The sequence below is a fragment of the Chenopodium album genome, chromosome 7 (genome assembly GCF_948465745.1).
Source record: "Chenopodium album chromosome 7, dcCheAlbu1.1, whole genome shotgun sequence".
Lineage (NCBI taxonomy): Eukaryota > Viridiplantae > Streptophyta > Magnoliopsida > Caryophyllales > Amaranthaceae > Chenopodium > Chenopodium album.
The window spans coordinates 56,982,044-57,008,678 of record NC_137840.1 but is presented as its reverse complement, the minus strand read 5'-3'; the positions used below and the strand labels follow the sequence as shown (position 1 = coordinate 57,008,678).

The window sequence follows — 26,635 nt, the reverse complement described above, 5'->3', positions numbered from 1 at the left end:
GTTAGTAATTTATAGTAGTATTTTAGTTTATAAACTACTTGTTGTACAGAAATTATAAATAAGTAATTATTATTTAATAGTAACTTGTTAGTTTAAATAAAATATAAATTTAAGTATATAGCTAATAAAGCGATCTCATTCTGATGCATTACTTGATCAATGTAACTATTAAATATACATCATGAAGTAAAAAAGGTAGATACAAATACAAGCAACAATATGTATAGCTACATGAATTCTATACTCTTAAACATAGAAATAGATTATATAATTTTAGAGGAAAGCATATCTATAAGATCTGAGAGTTTAATCATAATAGCAAGATATAAACTTTGATAAGAACTGTAATTACTACAAAAAAGTTTAAATAATTTAATATTATTATAGTGCAATTGTTATACAACCATATTTTTTTTATCATTAGCAAAATATAAGTTTATACATTGAGCATTTAAGTAGCTATTTCTAATAGTCAAATTAGTACACTAAACCAATCAAGATCAATTGGTTGTATACATCATAACATCAAAAACTTCGGCAGATGTTTCTAGATATGGTATCTGCATACATTAGTTATGATAGCAAAAGAACAGTTCCTACGTCATGCATAGCCAAATATTATATAGATATATTAGCAAAATATGATTTAGCATGTTGTCTTTTGTAGCCATAATATCATATTATTCACTGAACTGATTTCCCAGAAGAATCTGAGTGATCAATCTCATCTTTAGGGGCTTCAGCATTTGGAGTTCTGGTCACTATTCAATGATATTCATCCGCTAAGTTTTGTTGCTTTTCCATGCCCGATACTTCTGCACCTATAAACAAAGCATTTAGTGAGCGCTTCTTGCGTGTTCCTCTTGTAACACTGAATTCATTGATCTTTTTCGCATAATGCTCTTGCTTTACAGGAGTATATTGTTTCTTTAGAGCAGCTGAAGTTTGCTTCATTTCAGAATCAGTATTCATTGTTGTATGGTCAGGTACCATTTAAGATATCATAGTATCATCAGTGATATTTTGGATGACATTTTTATCCTTACTGTTGCTTCTAATTTTCCACCTCAGTGCAACTTCTCTTCTGTGGGTTTCCTACATATTGTATGAGTATTTCGTTTTTAGATGGGATTGCATTGATTTCATGATCCTTTTGTCTGATAGGACCAAGGTCAGTGTGTGCATCATACTTTGCAATTCCAATATCGCAGAGATTATCAGCAATCCCAAGAGACCCCTGCACAAAAAGTGTCGAACTTATAGGAAGAATTTCCTTAGGAACTGCAGTATTGTATGTATCAATAGGGTTGATTTCTGAAGAATGCATTGCATCATATGTAGATTCTTCATTTGCAGAATTGTTATGGTCATATGCCTTGGAAGAACATGGCAAGTGAACATTAGCAATCATTTTTCCGTGTTTTATAGCATCAATTTCTCCATTCTTTTTACTTTTTGTACTGATTTCTATGCCTTTCAAACACCATTCAAGAAAATTTTTACTTGAAAGAGTTGTTGTTGGGCCAATCCGTACTGAGATTTGGCTAGTTTGTATCCTGTGTTCAATTGGCACAAAGTTTAGTGCATCTCCCTGCAAATGAAAGAATCAATCAGTATATCTATTGGTGAAGAATTTATATGTGTATAATGACTAGTAAATGCTTAATAATTTTGTCATGTATTTGATTTACTACAGTTGAAGGTCATGGAGATATATAGGTACACACAGCACTTACAGAGTTCTTTATAGCATGAATTTCACATGCAGTCTTCCCAAATAACTTTTCTGTATCATTATTGAATGTTGTAAAGGTCATTGCCTCCGTATCATCAACAACTTCAAACTTGAAATTAACTCTGCATGTCAAAAGTGTAGAGCACATGGTAGCATCAGTTTGTGTTATGGCTATTATTAATTCCTATATTAATTGATTATTATCTATATGAAGAAATGCTAGCTGTCTTGCAACCAGCACACGTGAACTCTGTCCCAACAGGTATATCTGTGCGCCGCCCACAGTTAGAGCACCCAATATAAGTGATAACATTTTCAAGGTCTAGTTCAGCAATAGTTATCTGGAACCAATGGCGTTCTTCTTGTATGACGTTATGTGCCTAGAGAATGAAGAAGTGCAAATATTAGAATCTTTTGAGAATTATAACCAACAGAACCAATGTAACTTTAGAAATAGATTTATTATAGGGACTTAGACCTTTTTCTCTCTCAAACTCCGAATATTTGATGTTAATTCATTTGTGGTTTGAGAACGCACTTGCACTATTTTGGTCTGCCTATAAAAAAGTTGGTGAGTATGAATCTTTGCCCTGCAGAGACCATTACACATATAAGTAGATTTCTAATTTAGTAAAATTATAGTTAATATATGTTTAAAATGGCATACCATTCACGAAGGATGTCTGCTTTTTCTCCTGTCGGGTCATGAATAATTTGAGTAGACATACCAGTAGACAATGAAAAGTCTTCAATGATGGTAATAACAAATGTTAGTTATTAACTATAGATAGAACAATAGTATTCCAAACTACTTATTCTATTTATAATCTAACATATACCTTTATGCAAAGAAGGTCTTAATGCTATGAGACCAACTACAGCAAAGTTTTTAACACATTCACTTAGTGCATCACAAGCAATACCAGCTAAATCATTCCAAGCAGTTACAGTGAGCGGTTGGGTATTCCTGACACTGAAGTCACAAATATTAAGCACTATTAAATCATGTATTGTAACCATAAAGGTTTTTAACTAAATGGATAAATCTATAATCTTACGTGTGATCTGTTAGCACTATTTCTATAACCTATATAGAATTCCTGACCTTGGCTAGTATTGATAATTCGTAATTTGTCTTCTACAAATAGGACTATACCAACAACATCTATGAAAGGAAGAGCACAATTTAAACATATTATTTTACAATTCAAGACCAAAACATATATCTAAATATAAGTTGAGCAAAGAAACATGTAATTTGGTTTACCCTATTTAGCTTATGGTATCATTATTTAAGGTATAGTATGTATAGATTGAAATATTGGACCAGCTACTAGCATCTCAGAATTTGTTGGGCGAACAACTGTTTGGCCTCCAAATGTCATCTGATAAGGAAGCTCACCTGAGTTTGACCTCCATTGTTCTGCTATAAGCTTAATAGGTGCATTTAAAATGACATACTCCCCATTGTAAACTATTGCCTCTTTGAAGCTCTCAACTTGATCCCCAAATAATGCTCCTTTCATTTTATTACCCTAAAATAAATATTCATGAGTATTGTATATTTGTATTTATAATATGCACATTGCACTATGTTCTTGTTATATCATTCATGAATCTTTGAAAGAGTATTATATAATATGAAATGCAAATGTATAGATAATAATTATTAGAAGTTTCAAAATTGAAGTACTTCATCATCAACAAGCAATAAACCTTGGTACAGGATTCCTTTTTTAGAAGTTGGTTTTGCCCTTGCTTTCTCCACAACTTTTAACCTTGGCACTATAAGGCTTACTTTTGGTATTAAGTTCATCAAGGTAAATATACCCAGATTCCATAATTATAAGCCTACATGAATTAAAAAAACAATATGAGCATCACATCTGTACCAATACTGCATATTTCATAAAGCTTAAGTGTTACACTGGATCAAAAGTAATATGCAGACTGATTCAATATAATTACAATATGATTTTAAATACGTATTAGTTGATCCATCATTGTGTGTAACGTTTTGTAGATGATAATCTTATATTAAATTTAAAGTAAAAGGTGCAACTTTAACTATGATCAGAAAATGCATATATTCTATTTTTGCATATAATGGACACTGGACAATAATTGATCATCAGGGATAATCAAATAGCTAGACTGGTAAGAGTCAAAAGAAAGGAAATTGAAACAACCTGAATAATGGAGTAGCAAGAGACAATGAATGGAAAACCACATGAAACTAAAAATCTCAAACACTTTCATGCCACCATGAAAGCTGTATCTTATCTTAAACTTTTTAAAATCACATGCATTGCATTTTTTAAACTTGGAAGAAGCCATCATGTTGTGAACAAAAATTTAATATCAATATGAAACATCAATTGATTCATATTAATAATTGGCTTACTTCCAGCCTGTTTTTGCAATAGTTTATGTTTCAATACTTCCCCTATTCACAAACTTGAGATTTAAAGTAAATGGATGTTAGGAGATACAGTGTTCAAACTCACATTAAGAATTCTAGGAAGTGTGCAAGCCATAATAAATGCAGAGAGCAAAAGCTTTATTTGAGGCATAATACTTGAGCTGAGGTAGCAATGTATTGTAACACTGTACATAAATATTATTCTTTTTTTTTGGGCGCTCATTCTTCATAATTTACGAGGTAACAATGTATTGTAACACTGTACACAAATATTATTCTCTTTTGATATTTTTTTTTACTAAAAAAATTCATAAAATAACTTAAATTTAAACAATTCAGCTCTTACTCTTCATAACCCATGACCATTAATTATTAACATTAACATACAAGGCAAATCAAAGACATCCACTGAAAATAATAAGATATTATAAAATCAACTACTATTTCTTACAATTAATCACCATTAACAAAAATACAAGCAAAAACAAATAGATCCAGTGCAATAAGTGATGAAGCCAAAAATTTAAGTACACCTTAATGAAGACAACAATCTTATGACAGGAACCAAGAAACAAATACAAAACTGTAATGAATATTGTAGCTTAACAAAGAAACAATCACAACATACATAACATGGAAACTTACCAGTAGAAGCACTTCAACTACAACAATAATGAAATTGGCACCGGTTCAAACCCGGCCTAAGGCACCGGTTTGAACCGGTGCCAATGTGGGGGGTGCCAATAAGTAGTTTAAAAAGGCACCGGTTCAAACTGGTGCCAAAACTCAAAATGGCCAAAAAAAAATTATTTGTTTGTTTTTGGCACCGGTTAATCGGTGCCAAAAGTGCCCAATATATATATATATATATATATATATATATATATATGAAAAGACTAAAATAAATAACAACATCAAAACATAAATCGAATATCAATCACTATCATTAAAAATTTACAATATATAATGAAAAAAAAAATTACAATATAGATCAATAAAATAGTTCAATTACAACATATAAATACAAAAAAAAAATTACAAAATAAATTAAAAAAAAAATACAATATAAATAAATAAAAAAACCCCATTCACATCTAAATCATTATTTTTGTATCTTGCTTCTTCGATTTCATATCTAAATAACATACCTGCACCAATTAAAACCAAAAAAAATCGATTAATATAATTAAGCTTCGAAAAAAAACCCAGAAATTTAATCCCTAAAATTCAAACCTAGAAAAAAATTGAAATCGAAAAAATCCAGAAAAAAACTTGAAATCGAAAAAAAAAATCCAGTATTCGAATAAACCCAGAAAACGAAAATAATTGAAATCGAATAAACCCTGAAAAAAAAAACAAATCTAATAAACCGAGAAAAAAAAACAAAAACCGATTAAAAAAAAAAACCGATTAAAACCCAGAAAATAAAAAATAAAAATCGATAAAAACAAAACCCAGAAAATAAAAGTCAAAAACGAAATAAAATCGCTTAAATTAAAAAAAGAATTCGATTAAAATAAAAAAAAACCTTGAAAATTTAAAATAAACGAATTAAAATTAAAAAAAAAATCGATTAAGACGAAAAAATCAGAAATAAAAAACAAAAACGAAATAAAATCGATTAACATAAAAAAAACCTTGGATTAAAAAAAAGCAAACCCAGAAAATAAAAATAAAAAAACGAATTAAAATGGATTAACATTAAAAAAATCGATTAAGAAACCGATTAAAACAAAACCCCCCAAAAAAAAACCGAATAACCTCGATTAAACCTCGAATTGGTGGAAAAAAACCCAGAAAATAAAAAAAAAAACGAATTCAAATGATTAACATAAAAAAGAATCGATTAAAACAAAAACCCAGAAAAAAAAAAGAAAACCGAATAACCTCGAATTGGTGTTGCATGTGGTGGTCTTCGTGGTGGTGCAAGTGGTGGTCTTCAACAGAAAGAAAGGAGGACACGAGGGAGAAGGAGGTGAGGGAGAAGGATATCGAGAAAGAAAGAGAAAGAGAAGGTGGAGATCGGGGAGTAGGAGAAGGAAGGAGGAGGAGAGGAGAGAGAATCGGCGTGGAGGAGAATTAGGGTTGGGCTGAGTAGAAATAGGAGAATTAGGGCCGCCTTTTTTTTATAATAATTAAAAGGTTCGGTCCATAAAGGCACCGGTTCAAACCGATGGCTTTTCTATTTTTGCCACCGGTTTGAAGTGAACCAGTGCCTTTTATTCTGGTTCAGCTTCCCACCAAGTTTGTAGGCCATTTTTGGCACCGGTTTGGACTGAACCGGTGCCAAATAGGGGGTGCACTTCAACCACAACAATAATTGCAGTAACTTCCAAAAGATAAACGAACCTAGTAACACCAAAAAGCAAAGGAAGGGAAATTAGATAAACGCCCAAGATAACAATAATACAGAAGGACTGGAGAATTCACTTGAAATAGAGGGAATTCAGAAAAATTATAAATGCTACCTCTTTAGAGTTTATACAAAGAAATAGCTCTATCAAAATATAAGTTGTTGGATTGTTTTGAGTGTAGTATATAAGAAGAGTCATGCATGTACTTTAATTAAACCCAAAACCACAAGCAGCATAAAGTACAACTGTCCACAGGTACTTTTCAAGGATTCCTAATTTGTCAACTCTAAGGAGTATTTTATACTATTATATTTGCACCTATACTAAACCTTATAATATTTTTTAGAATACAAACCATGTTATAATAAAAACTACATGGGAGCATATGTATTAAAGCAAATAAGATCAAAATATGCAGGCATAAAGAAGTTTCAACATTAGCAACTATTATCAAATAGAAGGCACAATTAGATTCTAGATAATTCATTGAACAGTAGAATTTAAGAGTTATGAGGATTTGTTATTCTTATTAATGGAATGAAAGAAGGGTGAAAGATATATACATACATACATATACATACATACATATATATATATACATATATATATATATATATATATATATATATATATATATATATATATATATATATATATATATATGAAACAAAAGCCCTCACATGTAAATACAACAATGACTGATTTGTGGCCACAAAGGCCAAAAGAGTTCTATTTCTTGAGCTTCAAGGTATAACCTATGCATGGTAGTACATTATAAATCTTACTTGTACTTGCACATGATTTTACAACCACATAATTGAGTGAGACAATCTGTAAATGCTTACAAAAAATCTTATTTACCTACCGTATACATATTCAAATCACATAGCCCTAAAACATATGATCAATATCTGATTATTATATTTTGATTGAATATTCAAATTTCTTACTCAGTATTGAGTCAATAATAGAAAATTTACTATAGTTTGATAAGATTTATTACTATATATTAATTATGCTTAAATGCATAATCTATTGCTAGAGGTTAAGATTCTTATCAATTGTAAACATTGTATGGTGGAGGAATTTCCAGCAAAAGGATAATAATATGCATAAGATTCAGGCAGAAAAATGTATGTACATTGTATAGCATTATAAATTAAAAAAAATGAAATTTCTTTATCCCTACCCATCTATCATAATGTATAGTAATATCCCCAAATGCATAGACAATTAACATGAGTATAAATAATAAAATTCTTTACTTGTAGCAAATATGAGTGGTGAAATAGGGTGTTAAAAATCTTATTTCTGATTCTAGTATAAAATGAAGAAAGCAGCCAATCGTGGATTACATATAATTCACTCTAAAAAACATAATGTGGATTACATATTTTGTGTCTAGTTTAGATGTTCAACAAATTCCAGCCAATCGTAACACGTCATAACATACCACGTTCTTAGTACACATTGAAGCAAATGGTTATGGAGGCATGGTTGAAAAAACAGTGACATCTCCTTGTTTTTTTGCTCGTGAAAAAGCAACATATAACTGGCCATACGAGAAACAGGGTTTTAGCAGGTATACAGATACTCGAGTTAGTGGCTGACCTTGAGATTTATTTATTGTCATAGCAAAACTAAGTTTCAAAGGAAATGACTTTCATTCAAACTGGAATGGATGTCTAGCTAAAGCAGAAGGCCGCAAATTAATGCGTGGTATAAACACATAGTTACCCTTATACTGTCCAACGACAATAACACACTGCACAACATTTGGAATGAAACCCTTGCATATGAGATGTGTTTCATTACACAGACCAGCAGATGGAGGTAAATTCTGCAACAAAATTACTGGCAATCTTTTTTTAGCACAAGTTCATGAGGGCTTAATCCACCTGGACAAAGTTTATTCAAGAACTCTGTCAGGAACACATCACACGTGTCATTTAACATTGTATCAAAGCTCTTGTACACTATTGGATCCCCTGGAAATTGATTGATAAGTGTACTATTGATAGTATCAACACTATCATTCAGAGGAGTTAGTATAGCTCGTTCTGTAAATAAATTGCTGGTGAAGTCTTCTCTATAGAATTATGGGAAAATTGCCTGTGTTACATCTAACACTAGAATGTCATTGGTTGAAAAAGGTTTGGATATATTTCCAGGTAATTCTACATATATATTTTCATATTGTTGTAACTCACCATTTCCTAGTGCAAGTAGAAACGAACAAAACTCTGGATCTTCCTTGGCCCTTTGAATTTCAGTTAATCTGAATTTTATAAGCTGAGGCTACAAATATGATGTTACTATGCTAGCTTGTACAACTTCTCTCTGAGTTTTGAGAGGTACAACTGGTAATACTTGCCGGAAATCACCTCCAAGAACAACTAGTTTCCCACCAAACAATTTTTTATTCCCACATATATCCTGCAATAAGAGCTCTAAAGACTCCAAGTTGCTCTTATTAGCCATTGAAGCTTCATCCCAAATGATTAATGTGGTTTCTTTTAAAAGAGGAGCTAAACTGCCTTGTTTCAGAACATCACATACCAATGAGTTTTCAACATCAATTGGTATCTTAAATCTAGAATGAGTAGTTCTGCCATAAAGGATATTAGCTGCTGCAATACCCGATGTAGCTGTTGGGTAGAAAATTTTTTTCATCAGTCTAATCTCTACATACAAAGCATTGTACAAGAAAGTTTTCCCTGTACCACCAAGGCCATCTATAAAAAAAAGCACCAGATTTTCCCGATCGCTCATACTCCATTATACACGTAAAAGCACTGGATTGTGCAGTATTAAGCTTACCTATACAATCAATACATGATTGCGGAATAGGTGCATCCAAAGCATCAATTATATCTTTAGTCCGCTGAAAGTCATTTTCTTCACCAGAATTCAGTTCACTCAATCCTACACTTTTCAATGATTTTCCCATGGCTTCTAATAAATATTGTTCAATGGATTGTATAGTGAGCTTTTTTACTTTATCAGCATGTCCTGGATACTGACACTGAAAATCTTATGAAAAATCTACCAAATATTTCCTCCATAAGGCATAAGGGTCCTTTGGTTGATAGAACATGAGAACCGTAGCAAATAAACGGCGTAAAGCAACAAGTAATTGAGTTTCCCGTGCCTCTGACATACACAAATCACCTATGTCTTCATCTTCAAGCAATCCTAATTTCAGAGCAGCTTCTTGGAATGTTGCATATACATGGCCATGCACAGTTTGAAGGTCTTCAAAAGACGATGGACTTCGAACATTAATCAAAAGTAATCGGAGGAAAAAATGTTCTCCTTCTGGATAAACAAATGCAAATCGACTAACAACTATCTTGTTTGTCTTCCGTTCTATCCATTCCTTTTTAGATGCATGCCATCGATACCGTTCAAAAAAGTCACCATACAAATAACTTGTTTCACCTGTATGAATCACACATTCCAAGGAATTCAACAAGTAGGTTTGTAAATTCCATCTGCAGCATGAAAATTCATCTAATGCAAAAGATTATAGTGCAGTCAGAACCTACTGTAATAATAATACAAAGAAGGTTTGTAAATCTAAGATAACCAGACAAAGTGGCTGTTATTTCAGGGTAGCAGGAATATAACAGGTTCCAAATTGTACTCTTGATATCATAAGTTCAATATCCCAGGTTTAATACCTGTGTATGAAGTTGTAACCACGAAATAACATTATAGGAGCTATATTAATAGTCACAAACAACTTAAAGAACCTAATAATTACCATTTCTAATTTATACGCCTAAGGTTTTGATAAATTGAAAGCTGACATGTTCACCAGAATCAAATTCCCTTTTTTGATAAAACGACACAATTTGGACATTAGATAATTATATGAAAATGATAAGACTAGTGCTAATGGATAGATTTCTGTTTAAGATATCATGGCCACATAAATTCACAAGCATAAAAATTTCTATTAAATAATGGATAATGATGGTCTAATAGATATGTATCCAGAGAAAGATTTAGCTTAACCAGAACTTCTTAAACCTATTTATAATACAGAAGAACAAACAAAACAGACAAAACAATTTACATATTAGTGTCTACAACTAAAACATTGAGAGTATAAGTAATACCTGTAACAGGCTAACAGCAGCATTAGCTGCAAAGAATTTAGTTAATGGAGTTCTACTTCGTTTATCATCTGAAACAATAAATTTGAGCCGTTCATGAGGCCTAAGTAGAATGATCTGCGTGTTCGGCAAATGCACTGGTAGTAGGAACACTGGTGGAGACATTTCGAACAAATCAAAACTAAAAATCCGCCAAGAAGCTTCACATGTAGATACCCATCTCCCAGATTGATATTCTTCAATTTCATCCACTATCTTATCTTTTTGAGGCATAATAGTATACTGAATATGATCATTACCCTTATATACATATTTGTATAAATATTTTACAGCTTTGATAGTTGAACACACCTCAACATTAATATTACAATGAAACAATAGTGAAAGATACAGGTTATATGGAATTACCCAGCAATTATCAAGCTGAGCACCCCGTATTTTGACACTTTCTCCTGTATTTTTACTTATATATAGAGGATAACCATCTTTATTAACACTGGTCTCATCACAAAACTGTCTAGGATAACTGTACTTGTAAGACACTTGCATCCCAAATTTTCTCATGCATGAACATTTAGGATCTAAACTTCCATAAGGACCATGCATCATATGCCTAAGTATGATCTTTCGTAAAATAGGAGAAGTGACGGGAGGAATTTATGCACATACAAACTTATCATAATCTTCAACACATTTCATCTTGAATTCTGGTTTCAAAATTATTAAGAAGTGAGCATGTGGCAGACCGCGTTTCTGAAATTCAACTACATATATCATAGCAGCAACCTCACCGAAACATTTTTCTTCCTTGATCTGTTTCTTTAAAGCAATTAATTTAGCATGGAAAATCCGTGCCACTAAATGAGGACGGTCTTGTGCTTGCTCCCGACCATGCAATTCATTTTTTATCTCTGGCCAATTAGCATTACACATCATGGTTACAAAAAGATCTGGCTTTCCAAACTTTTGGACCAAAGCCATGGAATTGTAATATCGTCTCTTCATATCTCGTGGCCCACCAATATACGTAGGAGGTAAGATTACTCTGTGACCAACATTTGTTGCTATAGTTTCACCACATTCCAGAGAATCAAGCACACCTTAGTATAAATCAACTTTTATACTATCTTGATTGTTGCGGAAGAAGTCAAGTCGGGTATTTTCTATTTTAACATACATATCAACAATATATTGTGATAAAGGAATAATCGCGTCGTTAGACAACTACACCTAAATAAAATACAATTTATGACACTCGACTTATCCTAATACAAGTATATGGCAAGAAGAGGGATCGAACCACAGGGAGTAGCACATAAACACCGCATTCATCGCTAGACTTTAAGCTATCTCGGGACAAAGAGCAGGAATGATTAAGAGATTAAACTAAAGGTAAAACGAGTTAAAATCAATATAATTAAACACCAAAGGAAATGGGTAGATGTAGATGCCATTTGAACATGAAACAACATGAAAGTAAATTGATAGTGAACTAAGAATGCATGAATATCGAAACTAGGTCCAATCTAACCGCCTTCCGAAGTTAATCGGTTTCTCCTGACATAGCCTCTATGTTTCCACACTAGAACCATATATTAGGAGGTGCAATCAAGGAACAATCGATAATAATGAACCCTAACTAAGTCAACTTCCGTTTCATGTTAGAAAAAGTTCACCTTTAATCAACCAACAATGTGCACTTGCAAGAAGATTAAAGAACATCAAGCATGCAAATAATTTAATCACAAATAACATAATCCCAATATTATAAGCATGAACAATTAGAAACTACACCATTCCCACACCCCTGGCTAAGTGACTACTCACAAATCATGTTGAAAACAATATCAATCATCAAATCAATAAGCATCAACATGATCAATAAGCAAAGAAGGAAAATCAAAGTAAATAAACAAAATCAAGTACAAAGGCAAAGAGAAAGAGTAAGAGATTGCTCATTAATTGAAGTTGACGGTCTACAAAGGATTGAACAAACTCCTTCTTCAAAATCCAAGTTCACCAATAAAGAAACCACACTTTCTCTCTCTACCAAATGAAAACTAATAGTGTTTCTCTCTCTAGATTAAGCTAAATGTTGATATGATAGATGATGATTACAAACTTCAAAAAGGAGACTATTTATATGCATCATAAAAGACGGAAATAAAACACCTAGGAGAGCTCTCTAGCAAGAAGTCGCGCCCTCTTAAGTATGGGTACGGAGTTGCTTAACCCAGCAACCCGCGCCCGCGGCACTTAACCCGCGCCCGCGGCACTTAACCCGCGCCCGCGGCTCTTAACCTGCGCCCGCGGCTAAGGATAAGAGAGACCTCTCCGGCTGAGGATAGGTCGCGACTGAGATGTAGGGGAAAAGCATCCCCGAAACCCTACGCCCGCGTCTCTAGGCGCCGCGCCCACGGCCAAGGAGGAGAGGCCTCTTCCAGGGCGCGACGCGACACATCTTTCGAAAGTTGGGAAGTTTTCAATCACTAATCTCCGCGCCCGCGGCTCTTGGCTCTGCGCCCGCGTCTCCTGCACATCTTTCGAAAGTTGGGAAGTTTTCAATCACTAACATCCATCAATACAGCAACAATATCCTCCCTTACTTTTGGGAAACTCTTTGTATGTTTAGTAGACTCCTACATTCCATCGTAAAAATACAGCTGCAAATATCTTGCATTCCCATTGCCTGGAATTAAATCTGGGACATTATGGTACATGTGTCCATGCGCCTTAAATACAAAAATCCCCTTATAACTCCCAGCATCAAACTTACCACCTAATGAACTAAAGGCAAATAAGTTATTATATAATCAAGTATATTTTTTAAAATGCATAGCGTCTTCATCGTCACTTGTAAAAAGTCTTTCTATTTCAACAGGGTATTCATTTATAGCTAATTCAATTTCACCATTACCTCAACAAAGTGTAGGCCCTCAAATGCAAAATTCTTTGCATTGCATTTTTCACAATAATATGGAGCGGACAACTGATTAGGACAAGCAGGCAATTGCAAACCAATAGTTGCTGCTGGTACAGCTGCAACAAACATTATCTCTTAAATTTTTTTGTGGGTAATGCTATGACATAATGAAGAATGTAATTTGTATATATTAGTAAAGTTAAATCAATTAATACCTATATTGCTTTTAGTCTGACGAGTCTGTCGTTCGTTAGGTATTATAGATCTAATTTCAAAGGAGACAATATGTAAACATCTATATATATACAGATATATAGCTGGTAGATATACATATACGCAGAGTTTATATAGAATGATTAATGACAAGATTACCTCACAGGTTCTGAATCACACATTGCATCAATTGTTCTCCTACGTGTACTCTTCCGTTCTCTTATGCTGCTTTGGATTTTATGGGTTCGTTGTTCATTAGGCAATTCGATTCTATTTCTAGAGATGACAATATGTAAATATACATATGTATCTAACTGACAGAAATACATTTACACACATTTAGTTTGAGCAAGCTTAATGTCAAAATTACCTTAAAGATTATGAGTTAGATACTAATTAAACTGTTCTCCTCTGTATGCTTTTCTGTACCATAGATATTATGGGCTGCTTGCAAAGAAGGTAATGTAGACACCTAAAAATGTCTCCCCAAAACCAAACCCGATGATGAACGATCTTTCACCGCCACTATTGATCGGGTTCAGTATTTAATCCCAAGAGTGCTTAAAAAATTGTATTTAATTAAATTTAATTTTGGAATAGTCCATGGACCAGTCTTGATGTTTAGTCAAAGCATAGTTTTAATTTCAGCCCAAACTTATTATTTAATTTTAGCCCAAACGTTTTTTATTTTATTGTTTTATTATTTATTTTGGCCCAAAAATTTTATATATATTTTATTTATTTTAGCCTAAATAATAATAAAATTAGAAAATGGCCCGAAATTATCAATCGGCACTTAAAATGCTGAACGAAATTAGGGTTAAAAATGAATTTAGACGAAAAAGCGGACTGAAAAATTCCCTCATCACGACAACAGTCCACCGTGTCACGGGAAACTTTCCCGTCTGACGATGGGGTTCCCCGTGACACGGGACACCTGCTGTGACACAGGGGTTTTCGTGTCCTTTCCGCGTAAACCCTTAACGTGTTTTCTCTCCCGTTCAGCAAATATTTCCCGCGTCACACAAAAGTACACCATGTCACGGGAATGTTTCCCGTCTGACGGTGGGATTTCCCATGTCACGGTACACTTTGCCGTGTCGCGGTATACTTTTTTAGGGTTTTTATCATTTTAGGGTTCCGTGTGTTCCCTCGGCACATTTTTTCTATAAATACCCCCTCATTTCTGATGTACGGGGCATCAATTAATTCTCTATTTTTCTCTCTTCTATGATCTAGCCTAAACACTAGCCTACCCTTATTCTTTCAAAATTCCTTCTTCAAGCACTCCCAGGAGTCCATACTTTACTCGTGGTTCTGTCCTTAAGCCAAGGCGTGAAAGGTAGAACTGTTTGAGGGTTTGGCCCCAAATCAACTCTACTTTATTTAATTTAATTTAATTATTGTTTAATTATTATTTCATTGAAGTTACTAACTCGTTTATTATTTTGTAGTTGCAAGCAAACAGAATCAAAGTAAGAATTATGTTCCTTTTATTTCTATTATTTTTCAAAGGATTTTATATTGTTGGAATTATTGTTAAATTGCTTACAATGTTAATGTTTATTCTATTATTTTTATGATCACCATATTGCATGTTTAAAGGGAATATGTAATTGAAAATCACGCCTAATAAGATAATTTGGACAACCGGTTTAGGATCCTTTTTAATCTTGTAATTTAATTCAAGTGATCACTAATATTTTAGAATTATGTGTTGCATTAATATTCAACCAATTTAGCTTAATAATAGATTGGAGCAAATTGAATCTTTGTTTGTATGCCTTTGAGATCGCAGGAATCACTTTTCACTATAAGAATCGAGTAGAGGCCAATACGGGCGAATGTGACTCCATGACTCACTTCGTACCATCATCCCCGATCCTCCTTTCGTGGTTCCGAACCATATGGAGTTAGTAATCTCATGGATTATGAATGGGGTGTAACCTTCACGGGTCAATCGTTGTTGCCTATCGTTGTCCCTTATCGTGGTTGCCTTTTTATGATCTGTGAACGGTTTACAAGTTCCTTAAAAACTTGTTGGCGGCTCCCTACTTTCCTTGTCCCTAATCGTATTATGTCAATTCCCACTTCCTATGAGTGCCAAGCATATTCACCACATGCTTTAACGTAGGCGCACTTTGAGCGACGCCTACAATTTGACAAATCCACTAGGGAGGATTCTTGGTTATTTATCGATTTGAGTGATCGGTATTTAATTAAGATGAGTGGATGAGACTTGAAAGATTCTTGAAAAATATTCCTGTGATTAATTTGGCATTGTTGCATATGCATAGACGTTTTAACTTGATTGCGTACGAAGGAAAACAAGGCACCAGTCAGATTTTCTGACTATCGTGCCACGGCAGAATCTGCCGTGTCACGGTGCAGTACACCGTCTGACGGTGTGCAATACCGTGGCACGGGAATCTCTGCCGTGTCACGTCAGTCCTAAAATCAGTCTGGTGGCTTATTTTCTCTTCTCACAGTCAACTTCCTTCGATTTTTCTAAAAAAACGTGTGTGTTCTACATGCGTCTTAGCCCCGGGGATTTAAGCTCTATCAACCTAAAAAAGCTCATGGCAATAAGGGTTCATCCGAGTTATTAAATCCACCCAAACCATGGAGTCGAGTTCGATTTCATCACGAACTTGCGGAGCCGATGTTGGCATACACCCTCAAGGGAGGCTGCCTTGCTAACGCGTCCAAACTCTTAACCATGGTACCCGTTTGACACCCAAAGCTTGACCAATAGTTGAACATAGATCTTGACTCTAGGTTGCGAACTTTTTTTACATCATCGTGACTAAATGTTACATGGTTTGTTTGGTGCTAACCTTCATGTGTTTACTCTTTTTTGTTTAACCCATGGCAGAGGGTTTTTATTTCCACATAGTAATTAGTACAGACCTAATATCGACTAAAATCTGGAAAAATTCACAAAAAAGACCTGGAACTGAGCACCGTGTCACGGCAAGTCCTACCGCGCCACGGTGAATAGTGCCGTGACACGACGCTTTCTACCGTCTGACGGTAGACTACACCGTGTCACGACAGTGGGCACCGTGACACGGTGCCCAGGAAAATTGTCCCGCCAGTCTTTTTTTTTTGTTTTTGTGCGTACGTATGTGGTTTATGTGCCAGTTTGGTGTCATGTCTAGCTGTACGGTCATAACACGCGTCCATAACCTCACTTAATCACTCACATGTTGTGTTCACACACTTTTCTCGTTAGTCGTGCACCATTTCATGACCGTATTTTAGGGTAGTTTTTTTTTGTGTCGTTTTATTTTCGTAGTAAGTCGGATGGTATCCTCCCATATATTTTATTTTTTAAAAAAAACAAAAAAAAACATAAATAGAATTTCAAAATTCAAATTTTTTATTTTTCCGGATGGGTTAAGGTTAAGTTTGGTCATTAAAGGTGTGTTTGTTTCAGTGTCACAGCACTTGGTCAAGGAGCAGGGGGAGATTGTTTCGGTTTGAGTCAATACCTCAACAACCTCTTATACCAAAGAGGCGTACAAGGAAACCACCACAATCATCTCCACAAGATCCATCTCCAGTCTACTTTCAACCAATGGCTACTAAGGAAGATATCGAGAACATCAACAGGACAATTGAAATATTTTCTAACATGATGCAAACACTCACTACTAGAGTCAACACGGTAGAGCAAGACAATCAGAACAATGTCACTGCCGCTGCAATGGACAAGATTAAGGAACAGATGAGTAAGATTTCTGAAGAATTCACTTATGTGGAGCAACCTATCGCCTCTTCGTCCATAAGGGACAAGCTTCCTGAGAAGTTTTCCACTGCTGACATTCCCAAGTTCAAGCCTACTGATAATCCGCTTTTTCATTTGAAGGCTTTTTCTGCGACTATGGCTCTTAAGGGGGTAGATGTGACACTCTTCCCTACGGTGTTCCCTCTTTCCTTAGAGCATGCCTGTCAACAGTGGTTCTACTCTTTGGAATCAAAACATGTTGCGACCTGGGAGGATGTTGCTGAAAGCTTTATGAATCGTTACAAGTGTAACATTCAGGCCAAGACTTCTGAACGTGAACTCTCCATTCTCAAACAAAAAGAGAATGAAGGCTTCACCAATTACTTAATCAGGTGGAGGGAAACAGCTGCGCTCTTGGTGGATCCCCTCAAGGAAAAAGAGATGGTTCGCTTGTTCATTGCCAATCTGACTCATAAGTACAAGCAACACTTGAAGTTTCTGCCTCTGAGTACCTTTGAAGCTGTATACGTGTAGGGAATATTTCAAGCGTTAATCCCTAGCTTGAACCCCACTGTGATTATACACTAAAGTACGGTGGCGTCCAAAGGGAAAGAAGATAGAGCAAAAGAGTCGCCAACAAGTTTTAGGAACTTGTAAATCGTTCACAAGGTGAAGGTTACACCCCTTAACGATCCAAGAGATCGTTAACTCCAATAGGTCTGGAACCATGACTGGTAGTTCGGGGATGAAGGTACAAATCCAACCTAAAAGAAATTGAACCTTCCCTAATAATAGGCCTCTACTTTATTCTGATCGTATTCATGTGCGCTTTCTGACTAACATGCAATCAATAGGTTTATCCCTAAACCTGTTTATCTATGTTGGTTGAATTTTAATGCACAAATAAACTATTACTGGCGATCACTTGAATTATAATCAAATTAACCCTAAACAAGATTATTAATTATCTTATTAAGCGTGATTACAAGTACAAATTCCCTTTAAATATGCATAAAAGGTGTGATCAAGCAATAACAATAAATAAGCATCAAGAAACATAATAATCATAATAAATTATGTTCAGGTTGAAAATAAAGCATAATAATAGCAAGATCCTAGGCATGATACTAACAAGATTAATAACAAACCCTAGCATGTCACTAAGCAATAAAAATCAAAGCTTTAATCCTAACATGATACTAACAATCATAAATATTAGGAAGAACATAGGAAGCATCATACTTTTAATCATACTTGGTATTAAAGTTACCCTAGACATGATACTAGGAATCAAAATAACAATCTAAGCATGATTTCTATATCATAATATCAATGCAAACAATTAAAGCACTTACTTGGATGCCTCGTATCTCTTTCAAATAACAAAATACACACGTTAGTAACTTCAAGGAAAATAATAATCAAACAATTAAATTAAATAATCAAAAGAGAGATTTGGGACCAAACCCTCAGAAATTAAAACCTTTCACGTCTAGGGCGAAGGCAACTTCGAATTTGGCTAGGTGTTTCTAAATCTAATGAATGCGAAATTTTGTATTTGAGAGAAGGTTAGTTTAGAAAAGAGAGAGAGTAATCAAGAAAATCTTGATGAGAGTTGGTGTGAATTGGTGAATAAAAACGGGGTTTTTAGAAAGCTATTTATAGAGAAAATCAACCAAAAAGATAAAAAATCAAAACAGAGTTCTGACGCGGATAAAACTTGATTAGCGCCGACGCCGGCAATTGGCGCCAGACGCTAACATTAGCGCCAGGCGCTAATGTCTGGCGTTAGGCGCTAATCCCGTTTTTGACGCGTTTTCTAAAATCAGATAGAATTTAACCGTACAGGAGGATAAAATCGTATTTTCCTCAAAAACATTCTTTTATTCTAATAAAAACTCTAAAAGTGAACAAAAGTCAATTTATCAATGCTAATTGAATTAGGAATGAAAAGAACCTTCTAGAATAATGTAGAAGACTAAAAAAATTCCTAATTGCATTAGGAATGATAAATCTATATTAGGCCCTCCTCTAGATCATTGGGCCGCATATAAGGCTCAAACCAGGCCCAGTTCAGTAATTTGGCCATAACTTCCTCAACATTCATCGGAATTGGGCTTATAATGTATCGTTGGAAAGGTCTTTTCAAGCCCTATCCAACTACACTATTATTGGACCCATATCATGGACCAACCAAACTGGATTGGCTATTTTCTTAAAATAGGTTTTCAAAAACAAAGAGAAGAGAGAAGAAATTAAAACTATCCGCAACACAAAACTTTCCACACTTTCACTTCATTCGATTATGATTCGACGTGAAAGGTACTCATCACTGGGTTTTGTTTTGGAGAGACACAAATGGGTGTCTACAGAAGCTCCCACTTTGACTGAGTTTGGAGAAACGCAAGTTTCAAAAACAAAAGTCAAAGTATCGATAGGGACGGAGAATGATTCAGAACGTTCTGCGATCCTAAATCATTCTTGTAACGCCGATACCTGCAAAACTAGCATTAGTTAAATAGATAAAAGAGTTAAGAAACGCGTATCTTGCACCGTCGAGCACACGTCTCTGAGGGTAACCGATTTGCTGCTGCTTTACTGTTGTATTTGACGATCTCCTACTAGCTAGAGAATGCCATCCCGCTTGAAGACTGCTACGCTTGTAACTGTCTCCAATTCCGCTATGATAATCTTTCTCAAGCAAGGGAACACTATCGAAGATTTCTTCGCTTGAAACGATCCTCTTCCGCTTTGTGACCATCTTCCACATCTTAGGGAACACGATCGAAGACAACTTCGCTTGAAATAACCTTCAGTTGTTTGTGACAACAATCCACAATCTAGGGAACGCCATCTCGTTGTTTTGATGTTCACTCGTCTCTGAACAAAGAGCTTTTGGATATGTTCACGCGCCTCTGAACAAAGAGCTTCTTTTGGATATGTTCACGCGTCTCTGAACAAAGAGCTTTTGAATAATATGCCCACGCGTCTCTGAGCAAAAGATCTTTGATGATATGTCCACGCGTCTCTGAACAAAAGAACTTTGAAAGAAATGTCCACGCGTCTCTGAACAAAAGAGCTTGATGATAGGATGCCCACGCGTCTATGAGCAAAAGAGCTTGAATAATATGTCCACGCGTCTCTGAACAAAGAGCTTTTGAATAATATGCCCACGCGTCTCTGTGCAAAAGAACTTTGAAAGAAATGTCCACGCGTCTCTGAAAAAAAGAGCTTGATGCTTGAATGTTTGTTGCGACAATATTCCGAAGAAAAACTTCCGAAGACCAACGCTTGTCGATCTTTAAAGCTCGCTTGAACTTTGCTTCCGCTATGCCAGTACGTCGGCGGTTTGCTGCTTGTAAACCATTATGTTGGTGCCTCTGCTTTTTATGAACCAGTATGTCGGTGTCTCTGTTATTTATGAGCCAGTACGTCGGTGTCTCTGTTATTTAAGAACCAGTACGTCGGTGTCTCTGCGATGAGCCAATGTTTAGGCGCTTTAAGCTAAATGAGACGATCTTTCGTCAGGTCGATCACTTATCGCGATTGTAATCAAACCGACTACTTAATCATGTTAAATTGCTTATAGAGGCTAACTGGCGTACTAAGGAACCCAAAATTTTTTGAAAGAGGTTGAAATAACTGCTCTGAGTGGCTGAGCGTTCTGTCGCTGCTGAAATATCTCTGGCGCCAAGAATTGGCTCTGTCACCAGACGCTGGGATTTAGGCGCTGAAAACTGTTGCCAGACGCTGTATGTTTTCGTATGGCGCTGGAGTAGGGTTTTCCCTATTCTGCTGCACTTGTATTTATTTTTTACTATAGGACTTTGCTAATTTCTTTAATTATTTTAGGGTTGACCTAAGGCTTAATGTCGCTTGACTCATTGACACGACACGACTCAAGGTATAAACTTGACTCGCTGTGATTGACTCGAGGTTGACTCGACTCAAAGTGACATGACACGTGTGAATCATGACCCGTGTGTGCATAGTGTTGACTCAATGTGATAACACAACATGACTCAATGTGTACATGACTCGTGTGTGCATTGTCATGTGATCGTGCGACTCGAAAATGCAAAAAAGCAAAAATTTTCCGTCATTTTGTGGAGGGTACCGACTTTCTCCCAAAAAAGAAAGACGCGAAAAAGAATCAAAGTTTTCGAATGCATGTTGAATGACCTTAGTCAAATGTTGTTTTTCACAGTAAAAGGATTGTAACATCTTAGACCATCCTAGTTGACTTGATCATGAAAGTATTTAGGCGACTTAGGCACGGAGGCTAAGCACTTCATACTTCGATGTAATGATGATTATGATTGATGAGTGATGTTGATATGACAAGGCATACTTCAACGTTGTGTTAAGATTCCATGACAAAGGGTTCCTAAGGGAAGTATATTTGGTCATGTATCTATGATGTATGTGAAAGTGACACTAAGGTTAGGCTGCAAGAGCTAAGTGTGTGGAAAGATATTATTCCAAGAAGAGTCAAATGATGGTGACTCTTAGGCTAGGCAAGCTAACGATGTAGGGATCAAGCCCCCAAGTCTAGCTCTAAGTAAATAGGGATGAGCATAGGAGATCCCTTGATATGATCATGGTGTAAGTGTGTGAATTTGAACATGAATGCATGTTTATTACGGCCGCACCTCGATGTGAGGTTGCCTATGTATCCGTTAGGAATCAAGCCGAACGTAGCTCTAGCCGAACCTCACACAAGTGTGTGTATACCTCAAAAAGGTCTTTTTAAGGGTTGTAACGTGGTTAGGCAAAAGGTTATAGAAGAAGGGGATAAAGGCTCAAGACCCAACCCCCAATGTGTGCAACCTTGCTTTTGAATCTTTATATTTTTATGCTTGAGTTTCTACTCTTTTTTAGCTTTCTTTTCTTATGCTTTAGCATTTATTTTATTTTTATAAGTGTGGGTGTAGGCGTCGCTCGAAGTGCGCCTACGTTAAAAAGCATGTTGTGAATATGCTTGGCACTTATAGGAAGTGGGAATTGACATACGATTAGGGTCACGATTAGGGACAAGGAAAGTAGGGAGCCGCCAACAAGTTTTTAAGGAACTTGTAAACCGTTCACGGATCATAAAAAGGCAACCACGATAAGGGACAACGATAGGCAACAACAATTGACCCGTGAAGGTTACACCCCATTCATAATCCATGAGATTACTAAATCCATATGGTTTGGAACCACGAAAGGAGGATCGGGGATGATGGTACGAAGTGAGTCATGGAGTCACATTCGCCCGTATTGGCCTCTACTCGATTCTTATAGTGAAAAAAGATTCCTGCGATCTCAAAGGCATACAAAAAAAATATTCAATTTCCTCCAAACTATTATTAGGCTAAATTGGTTGAATATTAATGCAACACATAATTCTAAAATATTGTGATCACTTGAATTAAATAATTAACAAGATTAAAAAGGAACCTAAACCGGTTGTACAAATTATCTTATTAGGCGTGATTTTCAATTACATATTCCCTTAAAATATGGTGATCAATAAATAGAATAAACATTAATATTGGAAGCAATTTTAACAATAAATTGTTAGTCAAATCAAATAATAATAATAACCCTAATCATGATACTAGCAATATAAAAATAAAATAAGGGTAATTAAATTAATTAATTACTCACATTCTGCGCGTTCCTTTAAATTGCTACATCATGAATAAACTGTTAGTAACTTCAATAAAAATAAATAAAGTAAATAAAAATTAAATTAAATAAAAAGTAGAATTGATTTGGTCCAAACCCTCAGTTATTTGTACCTTTCACGCCTTGGTTTAAGGACGGAATCTCGGGTTAAGTATAGACTCCTTGGAGTGCTTAGAGGAATTATTATGGAAGAATAAGGAGGCTAGAAATTAGGTTAAAGAGGGAGAAGAGAATTATTTTTGGTGTAAGGTGAAAGAGAATGATTATTGGTGCCCCGTACATCAGAAATGAGGGGGTATTTATAGAGAAAATGTGCTGAGGTAGCACACGGAACCCTAAAATGATAAAAACCCTAAAAAAGTATCCCGCAACACGGCAAAGTGTATCGTGACACGGGAAATCCCACCGTCAGACAGGAAACTTTCCCGTGACACGGTACAAATTTGCGTGACACGGGAAATATTTAGGTTACGGGAAGTGAAAACGCGTTTAGGGATTACGCGGAGAAAACACGGAGCAATCCCGTGGCACGGGATGTGCAGCGTGACACGGGAAGAAATGTCGTGTCACGGCATTGTCCACCGTGGCACAGTGCAGTATGCCGTGTCACGGTGTAAAAAGTACGCGGAAATTACACGGAATATTCCCGTGTCACGGAATGGGCACCGTGACACGGGAAATTGCACCGTGACACGGTGCAAAATCCCGTGACACGAGGGAAAATTGAGAAAAATTACAAAATGGGCACCGTGTCACGGGAATAAGTCCTGTGACACGTCAGCTTTTGCCGCGTCGCGGCATTTTTGCTGCTGCGCGGTAATTTCAGTTTTTTACCCGTTTTTAAAATAATCATAACTTTTGATCCGTAACTCAAAATAAAGCATATAATATATAATTGGAAAGATTATCAAGTCTACTTTCTAACACAATTTGAATCAAGTCAAAATGATATGTATATTTTAAGATATGGTCGTTTTAGTGGAAGGGTGTCGGTTTTAGGCCGAGTTTAGTGTTTTGCTCATACCTTTTTCGTTATAGCTCGGAATTGGGCTTATAATATATGGTTGGAAATATTATTTAAAGTCCTATCCAAAAAAATAATAATTGGATCAAAATTGTATAGCCATAAAATCAGTTTCTCTCAGTTTTGCGATGTGGACACGAAAAGTGGAAAATAGGTTATGGTTTAGGGAAATGAGCTAGAAATTGGATTGGTTCATGAAATATGTTGGATAGAACATGGATTTAAGCACTCCAAAGATTAAATACTCAACTCAACCAATAATGGCGGTGAAAGGTGTTCATCAACGGGTTTGGTTTTGGGGAGACATTTTTAGGTGTCTACAGTAGGCAATCCCGATCATGCGGTCTATCACTCACTTGGCATTCATGTTTCTCAGGCACAGTACCGAGCACTCGATAAGAGACGCAATCTGAGACGTGTTCTTATCAAAGACATTTTCATATCAAAGACATTGGAACACTTACCCTTTTGTACACTTTTATTTATTATTATTATTATTATTTTGCTTATTTTTTGCTATCTTTATCTTTTGAATCACTCAAGCTTTTGTTCTTTGAAAATTGCATAAGTTACACACCATCCCATCCCAAGGTTAGGTAGATATAGGTTGAAAAATGAAAGGTCTATCGTTAAACGAGGCTCAAAGTGGTTTATGAAGAAGGGATTGCATATTGAAGGGTGAAATGTGATATGATGTGGTTACAAGGGGTGCCTCAAATCATTGGTATACCTTGTGCTTAGCTTGACAAAATTTTTTTTTTTTTTTTGCGCAACGCAATGATCATATGTAAGGAAATAAATGCTCATTTTATTAAAAGGGAAGAAGAAATAATCTACAAAATTAATCTAAGGGAAAAGAAAGGTGCCTATGCTCGACTTATTAAGGAGAGGGAAAAATGAAAAAGAAATAGAAAAAGAAAGATCATGAAATCTTGTCGTTGCAGCTCGCCTCTTGCCTTGGCTTATCATCACTTGGTGTTCTTGCCGACTAGAGGTATTGGAAGCCCGTTATTGTCGATAAAATATTGGATTGCTTCCTTTAGCTTCCAACAGCTCTCAGTAGTATGACCCCTACCTTGATGGTACTTGCAGCGTACATTTGGATTCCAACTAGGCAATCTCTTCTCAAGTGGGGGATCTTGAATGGGTCCAATAGGAGTAATGAGTCCCTTGGCATGGAGTCGATCGAAAGCATTATCGTAGCTAATTCCAATAGGGGTGAAATCCTTTCTCAGTTGCTTTCTAAATCCTCGATTATCCATGGCTAAGATCTCATTAAGGTCGAAAGTACCAACACTGTTACTAGAGTAGGTGTTTTCGGAAGAAGAAGGATAGTCGTTCTTCTTTCCTATTATTGTTACTAATCTTGGCCTTTTTGTCGCGCAAGGGAACATGAAAGAGGTTTGAATCAATGAGATCTTAAACACGATCTTTGAGGGCGAGACATGCTTCGGTGGTGTGACCACGACCTCTATGGTATCGACAGTAAGAATTTGGATCCCAATTGGGAAACCGTTTTTCGGGCGGAGGGTCTTGACTGGGACTAATGGGGTGAATAAGACCTTGATCGTGAAGACAGTCAAAAGCTTCATTGTAAGTCATTCCTATTGGTGTGTATTCTTCAATGGTTTGTTTTGCCCGTGGCTTAGGAGCATTGAGTTCTTCATTAAATACTTGGCGAGAATTTTGTTCGATAACCATCACCCGATTTGCTAGTCCTTCTACCACATTCAAGAGCATGGCGACGACATCTTGTAGTTTTCGAATGTCTTCTTTTAGACTTGACGAGTCTTCCCTTGTATTATCTAAGAAAAGACTTTCATCCTCTTCAATTATGGCCACTTCATCGAGAGAGGTTATATAAGTTGTCTCGACCATGGGCTCACCTATAGGTGTGATAAGAAGTGATGGATCGAAGGATGTTTGATCATCTTCGATGGCTAGAATCTCGGAAGTTTCATTGTTATCGATCAGATCTTGGATAGCTTCTTTGAGTTTCTAACACTCCTCAGTATCGTGACCCTTTCCTTGGTGATATTTGCAGTGCTTATTAGGGTCCCATTTGTGTGGCCTGGCTTCTGAAACTGGATCTTTGACGGGCCCTATGGGTATGACTAGTCCTTTGTGATGTAGCCTCTCGAAAGTTGTTTCATAACTCATACCAAGTGGAGTGAACACTCTTTTTGACCTTTGTATTTGCGATTTAGAGGCGTTCGTAGCATGTACCTCATTAATGGAAGAGGAAGAAGAAGGATGGTCGTTCTTCTTTCCTCTCGCACTATTATCTTTCAGAAGGTCATCTTCAATGTCAATGCCTATATTATACACAGCCTTGAAAGTATTCAAATTGTGTTGGTATTTTAAGTGCTTTGAATACTTCCCTTGGAGATTCTTGATAAACATCCTCACATATTCTTTTTCGGTAGGAACCTTGACCATA

The 26,635-nt window shown here is 35.7% G+C and overlaps 2 protein-coding genes across 2 annotated transcripts; both read right to left on the bottom strand.

Annotated features, from left to right (window-relative positions):
- Positions 1-8,174: 8,174 nt before the first annotated feature.
- Positions 8,175-10,280, bottom strand: LOC145640351 (uncharacterized). Its single transcript, XM_081691643.1, has 6 exons — positions 10,195-10,280; positions 9,615-10,005; positions 9,332-9,530; positions 8,886-9,228; positions 8,624-8,789; positions 8,175-8,351 (listed from the first exon to the last, which is right to left on the bottom strand). The coding sequence occupies exons 1-6, from the start codon at positions 10,278-10,280 to the stop codon at positions 8,175-8,177; spliced, it is 1,362 nt and encodes a 453-aa protein (XP_081547769.1).
- A 260-nt stretch (positions 10,281-10,540) lies between these two features.
- On the bottom strand, positions 10,541-11,238 carry LOC145640350 (uncharacterized). The gene is made up of 2 exons (XM_081691642.1): positions 10,636-11,238; positions 10,541-10,546 (listed from the first exon to the last, which is right to left on the bottom strand). The coding sequence occupies exons 1-2, from the start codon at positions 11,236-11,238 to the stop codon at positions 10,541-10,543; spliced, it is 609 nt and encodes a 202-aa protein (XP_081547768.1).
- Between the last annotated feature and the right edge of the window lie 15,397 nt (positions 11,239-26,635).

Bases quoted from the DNA above. Each gene is read 5' to 3' on its own strand.
- LOC145640351 (XM_081691643.1), bottom strand. From the start codon at position 10,280: ATGGTAATTATTAGGTTCTTTAAGTTGTTTGTGACTATTAATATAGCT. The intron at 8,790-8,885 runs GCAAGTATTACC...TATAAAATTCAG, and splicing joins GTTCTTGGAGGTGATTTCCG to ATTAACTGAAATTCAAAGGG. The intron at 8,352-8,623 runs GCAATTTTCCCA...ATTTTGTTGCAG, and splicing joins TAGTGTTAGATGTAACACAG to AATTTACCTCCATCTGCTGG.
- LOC145640350 (XM_081691642.1), bottom strand. From the start codon at position 11,238: ATGCATGGTCCTTATGGAAGTTTAGATCCTAAATGTTCATGCATGAGA.